Source organism: Cydia pomonella, chromosome 3 (genome assembly GCF_033807575.1).
Source record: "Cydia pomonella isolate Wapato2018A chromosome 3, ilCydPomo1, whole genome shotgun sequence".
In the NCBI taxonomy this organism is placed as follows: Eukaryota; Metazoa; Arthropoda; class Insecta; order Lepidoptera; family Tortricidae; genus Cydia; species Cydia pomonella.
In genome coordinates this window covers 32,901,629-32,912,931 of record NC_084705.1, presented here as the reverse complement: position 1 = coordinate 32,912,931, position 11,303 = coordinate 32,901,629, and the positions used below count along the sequence as shown (strand labels likewise).

The window sequence follows — 11,303 nt, the reverse complement described above, 5'->3', positions numbered from 1 at the left end:
TATTTCGAGGTTTTTAAACCCCTCCTTGGGGCTCCTTTTCATACTTGGTCACATTTGGCAAACCCCTCCCACCCCTGGTGTGACGTCACATTTTTCGACGCAAATCGAATTAGGTATTTTTAATATATTATTGATAAAAGATATACACACAGCGAATAAAAAAAACTGATGAAGTTAAAGTGACGTCACAAAGTTTGTCACTCCCCCCTCCCCCTTGTCACAACTTGTCACATTTTCTTGACCCCCTCCCTCCCCTAAACGTGTGATGGAATTAATGGATGACCCCTATTAATATCTTAATCCCGAAGACCTCTGTATGAAAAATCATTGCGTAATAAAATATGTGAAACAGCTTTAGAACGGCAAAATTAATTGGGAAAGGCACAAATATTTAACAACATTCTAAATAATCTAAATGAAGAGCTTAATATGGAAAATTCAAGAAAAAGCTTTAATAAAAAAATGTTATTAAACTTAAATTACTTATATTACTACATTCTTATATTACTTATTCATATATTATCATTGGTTAGGTATTTAAAATTATTTTGTAATTGTTCTCCTTGTTATATATATAATTTTTAGGGTTCCGTAGCCAAATGGCAAAAAACGGAACCCTTATAGATTCGTCCGATTATGTCACAGCCACTTTTTTCCGAAACTATAAGAGCTATACTGTTCAAACTTGGTAAGTAGATGTATTCTATGAACCGCATTAAGATGTTTACACAAAAATAGAAAAAAAAACAATAAATTTTGGGGGTTCCCCATACTTAGAACTGAAACTCAAAAAATCTTTTTTCATCAAACCCATACGTGTGGGGTATCTATGGATAGGTCTTTAAAAATGATATTGAGGTTTCTAATATCATTTTTTTCTAAACTGAATAGTTTGCGCGAGAGACACTTCCAAAGTGGAAAAATGTGTGCCCCCCCCCCGTAACTTCTAAAATAACAGAATGAAAAATCTAAAAAAATATATATGATATACATTGCCATGCAAACTTCCACCGAAAATTGGTTTGAACGAGATCTAGTAAGTAGTTTTTTTTTAATACGTCATAAAATTAAAAAAAAAAATTTTTTCATTAGACCCATACGTGTGGGGTATCTAGGGATAGGTCTTCAAAAATGATATTTAGGTTTCTAATATCTTTTTTTTTCTAAACTGAATAGTTTGCGCGAGAGACACTTCCAAAGTGAAAAAAAGTGTGTCCCCCCCTGTAACTTCTAAATAACAGAATGAAAAATCTAAAAAAATATATGATATACATTACCATGCAAACTTCCACCGAAAATTGGTTTGAACCAGATCTAGTAATTAGTTTTTTTAATACGTCATAAATGGTACGGAACCCTTCATGGGCGAGTCCGACTCGCACTTGGCAGCTTTTTTTAATGCATGATTATCTTGTATTTTGATTAATTTATTTAAGCATTAATTATATTATATAATTATGCATGATAAAGCATTATTGTTATAAAATAATCGTACGCCTAATGGTAAAACATAGTGCTCCATAAAATGTTTTAATTATAAGACATAATTGTGCCTATGTTTTACAAATAAATGATTCTGATACTAGTACCTACTTCACTATCACATATTGACAGCCAATATATACATCTTAGTGCTAGCCACCGGCCTCTTCTCATTGTATAATGAGTGTTTGGTTGTTCACAGTTACCTACAAACAATTCAATAAAAAAAAGGTTTCTTCACGATTCTTTCTTTCAAAGAAAAGCGATTGATAATGCTATCATCATCATGATATTTTGTAGGAAGTTAATGGTATGAGCCGGGCTCCGTTCGGTTTCAAAATAGGTCAGATTTCGATATCTTATTTTTATTTATAAATATACAACAGTTTACATGTCAAATATCTTATAACTAAAAAGTTTTATTATACAAATATTTTATAAACAGTAGACTCACAACTCACAACAGGTACAATAGGTACAGACAGTGGTTGGTAAATAAATTTATCAGTGAAAACAACGACCCTTATGTATAAACTCGTTGATGTTATAGCATGCTAACTCGATAAGCATGTTTTTAAGTTTGTTTGTAAATATATCATCACTAGGCAAATTTTTAATGTTTATAATGTACACAGTTATATAGGTTAGGTCCGACAACGTCGAGCATCGCGCGGGCCTTCGCTAGTAGGTATGGAAGGTAGAGGTAAGGAATGAAATCTCCATAGGCAGAACTGTTGCAAAAGTGTCTAGCTGTCAGTTATAAATACTTACTTCCAGTGCTTTACGAGTCATATACTTCCCGCCGTATAGAGAAAGCCAGATTTGCGGCACGACCTACATTTTCCCGTACCATGTCCTGACTTTATAGGTCCCTGTAGACCTGGAATATAATTAATTTAAACTAAAAATCATTCTGATCAATAGACTATATCCCTATATGTGTATATATAGCTGCCGTCGCCCGCGGATCTGTATAAAATTCCAAAAGATATAGGCATTTTTCACAACCCTTAATTTTACGGGAATATACTTCCCTGGCCGCACAGGCCGTATATATTATAAAATTTATAACACGTTATCTGCGTGACAGCCTTTCGTTTATCTCGCCGTAAATTTTATAGGTTAGGCCGAACATATTTGCAAAAGACACAGGGCAAAGTCAGGACTCGATGTTTCCTAAATAGGTTCCAAGCCGGGTGATCGGTTGGCTTTCGGTCAATAATGCGTAACGGCCCGATTCGAAGAATGAGATACGATAACGATAAGTTCTGGTTTAGATAAGTTCTCATTTTGATATCGTTTGTAGGTATGTCGTATAATTGACGTCCCAGGTGTCGCTGGGCGACGCTGTTGAAGCGGACTTGCGCGATCTCCAAGCCGACTGGGTTGGCAAGAAGCAAATGGTTAACGCTCCGTAGCCAACGAAATGCAACTGTCTCTGTCGCACTAATACGGAAGAGTGATAGAGAGAGATAACTACACTACGCTATGGAGCGTGAATGATCGGCATCTTGTCTACGCACCCTGGTGGGAGTTTGCGCGCGAAGTTGTCTCGAAACTGGCATGTACCTTCTGCTCATGTCGGAGACCAAAACTTCTTTTGGGTCGTCGCTGAAATTGTACTTCGAAAGAGCCGTAAAGCCGTTGGTCAATTCGTCAATGAGATCATCACAACACGTCTACATGTGATATTTTGCTAATCTACATTTTGCAGGCGCTTTCACAAGTTTTAGTTTTCAATCAATCAATATATATTTATTTCAGACCAAATTACAGTCCATATTTGTTAGTTAAGTACAGTAAAACCTACTTATATCTATGATACTTTATCCTAATTCTATCTTAATAATAGCTTATTTACAATCTTGGTGCTTTGGAGCATGCAACGACACCCAATGTCGTTGAAAAGGGTTATCCATTCTCTTACCTATTGCCGCTATTAATCTGTTGGCGCTGCCTCGCACCCGACACATCTGGGACGCTAATCGTTTGCGCATTATTGCATAAAAATCATCCATGAGGGCCATCGTCTTATACTACAAGTACAGGAAAAAGTTTAAACCTATAATATTATATTAAAAAAAAAAATTGTACGGAATCCTCGGTGGGCGAGTCCGACTAGCTCTTGTCCGGTGGTTTAATTAGGTACCTACCGACCGCTTTTCGGTGAAGGAAAAAATCCTGCGGAAACCTGACGACCTAATTTGCTCTCTGGGCTGGAAGGTCGGCAGTTGCTTTTGTAAAACTAGGGTATGTGTCAATTCATGAGGTTAGGCAGAACGGACTCCATGAAATGCCAGGACAACGCTAAGAAGATGATTACAATTTGCACTCTATAGCTCAGTTTTCTCTCTTTAGCTTTCTAAAAGCCGCGATAGCCTTCAACACGTCGTCAGAGAAGACCTTCGGCAGCTGGAAGGCGAGGAAGTGTCCGCCGTCATCGATGGCGTTGGCGTGCACCAGGTTCGGGAACTTCCTCCGCAGGATCCGCCAGGGTTGGAAGATCAGCTCGTTCTTTGCTTGGATGATCCAGGTTGGCACTGGGGTTGGGATTCTGGAAGCAAATATTTGTGGCTTTCCATTCGAGAAGGGTCCTTATACTTTATATGCATAAGGACCTTTCCATCAGAATATTCTCGTGGAGCATAAGGACCCTTTTCATTCTTTATTTGAAAGTTCCCAAAAATTGCAACGGGGAACTAAAGGCGATGATCGAGTTCTACGTGAAATAAATTTTATTACAATATTTTTGAGCTTGAGTACGGTGACAGCTATTGTTTCCATACAATTTATAACCTTAAAATGCGAAATTGTATTGAGATGACACCTATCACCGTATACAGGCTATGTGAAAAATATTATAATTTCGGCTCAAATTGTCATACAATGATGAATGATGATACCAGTGGGGGGAAACTAGGTTTTTTGAGCGTTCTCGGCTTCGTTCAGCTCAGCGTTGCTACGAGCATTGATTACGGTTAGCAAAACTTGACGCACCTTTGCGTGCACAACCACAGATAAGATAACTTGAATTTTATTACCCTAAATAACCGAAAGGGATAGTGCCATGCATTAGAAAGGGACAACATGATTCGTCCTTGAATCGCTGTCAAACTTCGGTTTTGTAGAATGTCTCGTTTCTGTACGGTACAATTATTTATTTTGCGATGATTCAGTGACCCATGATTCAGTGAGCCGTTCAGATATGATGGGTAAAAAGATTAAAAAGATAGTTTATTATTCAAGTAGGCATATTACAATGCGCTTATGAACGTCAAATAAAGCTACACCGGCTCTAACCCTACACCCCTGATCCGAGAAGATTTAAATCCCCCCTCAATTGGAGGAGGGTATCCTGGTAGAAGCAATACCGATATTATAAGCACTACTCTAATGCTTATAATCATCTCCATTCGTATTAGAAGCACCTGCAATAGCCTCATATTATGATTTTAATATGACGTTGTTGAACATCAAGAAAGGAAATTAGCTATAACACGAAAACTTAAAAGGGTACAACTAAAGAGTAAACTTGAAAATAAAAACAGGGGCCCATTTAATGAACAGTTAACGTTGACCACGCTAACTTTGCAGTAAGAATGCACATAAGCTCTACTAAACGTAGCATTTGATACAATGATGAAAACTTAACGTGATTTGTCTATCAGACAAAGTATTAGACTAGCTTTATGAACCTACGAGTTGACTTGGTAACACATTTAATAATACCGTTCGAGTAATCATACTTACTCATCCAACTGGAATTCTATCTGCCTCTTACTAAAAATTTCAGCGTATACACTCACAGACGTGGTGAAGGAGTTGGTGGCCCAGTAGCACATGAGGTTGTCGAGCAGCTGGTCCTTGCTCCAGTGCTTGTCGAGGCCGCCGTCAGGAAGCCGCTTGTACTCGTTCTTGGTCCAGGTCGAGAACTTCTCCAGGATGTAGGCGAGCAGACCCACGGGGGAGTCGGAGACCTTTGAAAAAAAATGTATAGAGGGTGTAACACGAGGAACCCGAAAGATAACCACGCACTTCTGAGGCCAATTGAAGGAAAGAATATTATATGAGTGTAAGTAAATTTCGCCAAAAAATATTTCTTTGTTTTTGTTTTTTCAAAATTTTGATTGTATTAGTACTAAAAAAGTATTTGTAAAAATTTAATGTTATGGTAAAAGTGGCACTAAAAATGATTTTTTTGTAAAACCTAGTGTTTGCAAAGGTTACTTGTCACTTTTTGACATCTATCAATAAGGATATTTAGACTACGCCCCATAATGGCATCTTCGCCATCAAAGAGGCGTTTCGCGTTAAGTTACATTAAGAAAATGTTTGTTTTTAAGTGGTATTAACTCTGAAATTAGGCGAAATCCAGAAAAGTTTTATATGACATTATACACAAATGTGACCAGGAATACACTGTTAAAATCTTTATATCATAAATAAAAAAATAAAAAAAACTTTCAAATAGCTTCCTAGTACGCGGAACCGCGTTCCGGCATCGAGGCCTTAAGTGACATACTTATAGTATTTATTGGAAAGTAGTTAGCGAATTACTCTAATGACATGAATACTCAAATGAATTGGTAAATAAATCAAAAGTGACTCATAAAAATCGCAGTCTAGATGGAAACTGTAGCTTGGTTTGCTAAATTAAATAAATAAATAAATAAATATTATAGGACATTATTACACAAATTGACTAAGTCCCACAGTAAGCTCAATAAGGCTTGTGTTGAGGGTACTTAGACAACGATATATATAATATATAAATTTTTATAAATACTTAAATACATAGAAAACACCCATGACTCAGGAACAAGTATCCATGCTCATCACACGAATAAATGCCCTTACTAGGATTTGAACCCGGGACCATCAGCTTCGTAGGCAGGGTCACTACCCACTAGGCCAAACCGGTCGTCAAATGTTAAAATGGATGTTGTTATTTATTCCAGCTGTTTATAGCTAACTGTAAATTTTGTGAAGCCGACGGTCTATATGCGTATATGGTCGGTTTGAGCATCTAAATTATAAACTATTTTGGTCAGCAAGTTAGGTCAGGTTGCACTTGCAATGTCCATTTGGACAGCTAACGGTTGGACCCTATTTTCGTAAAAAAGGCGCGACTGCTGACTTAGGGTCGCTATAATGCTATTCTGAAATTAAATCGACACTTTCAAAACCACAACAATCTTTACCTCAGAGATTCCTAACCTTTTCAGTTGTGTCACCCCTAAGACTAACTAGGGATCCTGATCTTACCCCTCCTTCCAATAATCATCAATAGTCTTTCTTATAGGACTAATCTTTTGTTATCTTTAATTAAGCTTATTACCCCCGTGAAATACCAGTTTTACCCCCAGGATAGGAACCGCTGCTTTACCTAGAGTGTCGGGCTTCGTGGCCTGAAGATGCACATAGCCGGACTCCTCGAGCAGAAAGCCGAAGGTTGAGCTCAAAGGATACATTCGGTCTGCTAGGTGAGGTTCCACCACGAAAGACGGCAACCATGCTCCAATCAGGTTGAGGAGGATTGCGCTGGTAGATGCAGAAGCACCAACGTTTGAGTGGAAGCCAAGGACTTCCTGAAAAAATACGGTAAATCAGTTTGAATTAAGAAATTATGGCGCGAGAGTACATTAAAATAATTGGATGGGTCTTCGAATGTCAAGGAATATTGCATTTCAAAAGAGAACTGTACTATAATAAAAACTAAGGTAAATTCCTGGCGTCTGAATGAACATTTCTCAAATGTACATACGATAGCGAGCATTAATAGAAATCGATATTTGCTTCGAACGTTACTAAGATAAAAGTCACGAAAAAAATTGATATCATGAAGTCTTACCTGAGGAAACAGGGTGGCCAAGGTGATGCCAATTATATCTCCACCTTGCAAGTAGAACTTCTTGAAGCCTAGTCGATGCATCAGGTTACGCAGGACCACTGCCATCCCCGCGAGTCCGAGGCCTGGCCGAACTGGAGCCTAGTTATATTGTTAAAGAAAGGACGCTTAGCACAAGGAATTACGTACATTGACACGCCTGTTCCTATCTCTATTGCATGCACATAATTATATTGCTGATCCACTCGCACGTTGTCATTGACCGCCGGCATCATAGACTGGACAGGAATATTTTTACGCGCGTTCAGCCGCAGATTTAGGTCGTGATTCGTGGCCATCATGGGACTCCATTAGGAGTTGGTTTGCGAAAACTATTTGAAGATAATAATCGTAAATATAAATGGTGAAAGCTAATTGTAGATATTACTCTTTAAAATTCCACAGGCTAAGAAAGAAGTAAAATTGATGGTTCCGAACTATAACTACATATATGAGTAGTAAATAGTTTAGTGTAGGTAGGGAAAAAATTATATAAGTGGAAGGCATTAAGCCTCTCCTTAGCTTTAATCCGCATCCTTAAACCTGGCGGTTTTTCTGAAAACGGTGGGCTTAGGAGCAATCCAGGACAAACCATTGAGTAATATTCACAAAAAATATTTTAACACCCCTGCCCTCCTGATTGCTTCTCGTCCACATAAATTTTGAAGTATTTCACCAGCTAACACTTATAGTGATAACTTCACAAGTATTTCACCAGCTAACACTTTAGTAATAACTATACTTACATCAGAGAATCCACAGCCAGGCCAGCTTGGCACGATGGCTTCGATGGCGAAGTCCTGGTCGTCTCTCACGGCGGTCAGGAGAGGCAGCGCCTCGTAGATCTCCCTCACTGACCCTGGCCAGGTGTGAAGGAATAACATAGGAACAATCTCCATACCTGAGACCTGGAATCAAGGAGGAAGTAGACTAGTATATTGGTTTCAATGCATTGCCTGCTATGTTTTGGCAATTATGGCATGTTAGCACGAGTCAAGCGGTTATCAGTGAAAATTAAGGTGAAAAGTCTGTTAAAACGGAATCATATTTATTGCCCGTTAAATAATTCTGAAAAGACTGACGTCGAGGAAATTTACGCAGCCCAGCTATACAGTCATTTTGGCTGCATAGGCTTTCAACGATCTCTATTGACAAGTTCATATGTCGGAGAGAGTGTAAGTGGGTAGCCCATGCATATGCATGATGGAAGGTGGAACAGGAAAGTATTTGAATGCAGACCATCTTCTGGTCGCCGAAACGTGGGTAGGCAGCAAATGACGTGGTCCGACAATCTGGGCAAAATACCAGATAGAAAATGGATACGTATAGCACATAATCTAGGAGCATTGGGTGGCAACGGCCTGAAAAAGAGAGGGAGAAAGGATCTTTACAGCATTTTTACTTTTTGTTTACTTTTAATTTTCTTAACTCGGATATACCTCTGGCTGGACCCTGATGAAGTGAATATCCAATCCCTGTATATTGGTCTTGAATTGCGGGAACTTGTTGAAGAACCTCTCCCTCTCTTGGAAGTTGTATTTGTCGCTCCAGTACGAGACCCAGCTGTCCAGCTGTTCAGTATTGAATCCATATTCGAAGCCTATGTCTTCTAGTGGAGGCGTCCACTTGCGATGGTTCTTCAGGCGTTTTTTGAGGTCTTGTATCATCTAAAAATAAATATTGAAGCATTGTTTTTCATACGCTTACTTTTTTATTGTGATCGCGTTCAACGGCGAAACATTTGTGGGGTTTTGGTGATAATGGTGGAAAATTCAAAATTGATGTAGGTATCTCATTTATGATTCTAGTTAAGCATTTCGCTGATCGTACACAACTGGCAACTTCTACTCGAGACAATTCTACCGCAACTCCAGCACAATTAGGTGGCCTTGTTTTATCACAGAGTTCCTATGGCCACCTCCGGTCTCCATCAGATCAGCTCGATTGTACCATAATATCGCTTTGTCACTCAACTTACTTATGTGAAGTTTCACTTCAATCGAATACGACGTGGGTCTAATTTATCTTGCAAGATTTGATTGTAAACATACAAACAACGGGACAAGTTTAGATTAAATAAAAATGACTGACACACAGCGTCATGGTGGAGGTGGATCTGCGCGAACTCCGAGTCGAAATTTGGCGAGAAATAGTGCAGAACTGAATAAGTGGCTTTGCAGTCTTGTGTCGGAGGCCAAGTCTCATTTTAGGCCACCGAGCCAATTAAGTAAGTTAAAATAATAATAAATATTAAAGGACATTATTACACAAATTGACTAAGTCCCACAGTAAGCTCAATAAGGCTTGTATTGAGGGTACTTAGACAACGATATATATAATATATAAATATGTATAAATACTTAGAAAACACCCATGACTCAGGAACAAATATCCATGCTCATCACACGAATAAATGCCCTTACCAGGATTTGAACCCGGGACCATCAGCTTCGTAGGCAGGTTCACTACCCACTAGGCCAAACCGGTCGTCAAAACCGGTCGTAAAATGTCTTACCGAAGCACTAAACTGCACTTCAAAAGACCTGACACTGGTATTCTGCTTGGTTTCCTCTCCAGCTCCCCACCATGCATCGACATCGACATCGGGCAGCGGCAGGGGACTCCTCAGGAACAAGATGTATATAACAATGAGGAGTGGGGAAGAAAACAGCAGGAGAACGAAGCATAGTAGGCGTGCCATCTAGAAAAAATAATCAATGGAAATAAAATAAATCAATAATTACCTAGGCTTATTGAATTCCATACACTCGTAACAGTCTTTAATTTTACATGTTAATATATTAATTATTTTTGTATTCATTATTTCAACTAATTTTTATTTAATATGAATCATGATTTCATTGTTATTATGTAAATATTATTAATTATTTATTATTCTTATTATGTTTGGATTTGATTTGATTTTAATGTACTTACTAACCCCTAGCTATATCGATGGTACTAACAATGTTTTATTTTTTTTATGGAATTCTGATTGTTCTGAAATAAAAATATTTTATTTTATTTTATTTTTTAATTTAGGAGGGTGCTGTTGCTGTCCCTTGACACGGACAAGAGTAGCATCAATAGGGCTAAAGTGGTCTGGTCTTTATCATATGTCACCATGCCTGTCACGTTCTAACCAGTATGTAAGTGCGAAAGTGACGACCATAGTGACAAGCGATAACAATGGAATCATGCTGCCACCGCAGCTCGGTGTATCTACCCGTTATATTTCAAAAGGGTCTCTAAGTTTAGGCTTCGTTGTTGTTGCTAGTTTTTCTAGGATTTTAAAGAATAATAATAAATAATAAATATTATAGGACATTATTACACAAATTGACTAAGTCCCACAGTAAGCTCAATAAGGCTTGTGTTGAGGGTACTTAGACAACGATATATATAATATATAAATATTTATAAATACTTAAATACATAGAAAACACCCATGACTCAGGAACAAATATCCATGCTCATCACACGAATAAATGCCCTTACCAGGATTTGAACCCGCGGGACCATCAGCTTAGTAGGCAGGGTAACCACTAGGTCAAACCGATCGCCAAATAAATACAACATCTTAACACTATATGTTTATAGGAGTTATTAATGCTGAGTAAAAGATAAAAATCGCACCTTGAAAATATTCTCGCACTTCCAAACAGCGTAGTGACTGCAAGACTTAGGGCAAACAATTAGAAATGAATGTTTGAAATAATCTTATCAAGTGCGATAAGAACGAACTTGACATTTTTTTGTATAAGTTTAAAATTAAAAGAGGGTTTATCAAATGGTAAGCGGTGGTGGCCGAGTGGATATGACGTCCGACTTTCAATCCGGAGGTCGTGGGTTCAAATCCTGGCTCGTACCAATGAGTTTTTCGGAACTTATGTACGAAATATCATTTGATATTCACCACTTGCTTTTCGGTGAA

General features: G+C 38.1%; 1 protein-coding gene across 1 annotated transcript; it reads right to left on the bottom strand.

Annotated features, from left to right (window-relative positions):
- Positions 1 to 95: 95 nt before the first annotated feature.
- On the bottom strand, positions 96 to 10,222 carry LOC133516587 (juvenile hormone epoxide hydrolase-like). The gene is made up of 7 exons (XM_061849595.1): positions 9,885 to 10,222; positions 8,809 to 9,036; positions 8,116 to 8,277; positions 7,334 to 7,471; positions 6,843 to 7,070; positions 5,233 to 5,459; positions 96 to 4,036 (listed from the first exon to the last, which is right to left on the bottom strand). Exons 1-7 carry the CDS (start codon positions 10,068 to 10,070, stop codon positions 3,823 to 3,825), a joined length of 1,383 nt encoding a protein of 460 aa, XP_061705579.1. The 5' UTR covers positions 10,071 to 10,222; the 3' UTR covers positions 96 to 3,822.
- Between the last annotated feature and the right edge of the window lie 1,081 nt (positions 10,223 to 11,303).

Coding starts and splice junctions, on each gene's coding strand:
- LOC133516587 (XM_061849595.1), bottom strand. CDS start 10,070: ATGGCACGCCTACTATGCTTCGTTCTCCTGCTGTTTTCTTCCCCACTC. Junction 9,037..9,884: donor AAGTGCAGTTTAGTGCTTCG/GTAAGACATTTT, acceptor ATTTATTTTTAG/ATGATACAAGACCTCAAAAA. Junction 4,037..5,232: donor ATAGAATTCCAGTTGGATGA/GTAAGTATGATT, acceptor ATTTGCTTCCAG/AATCCCAACCCCAGTGCCAA.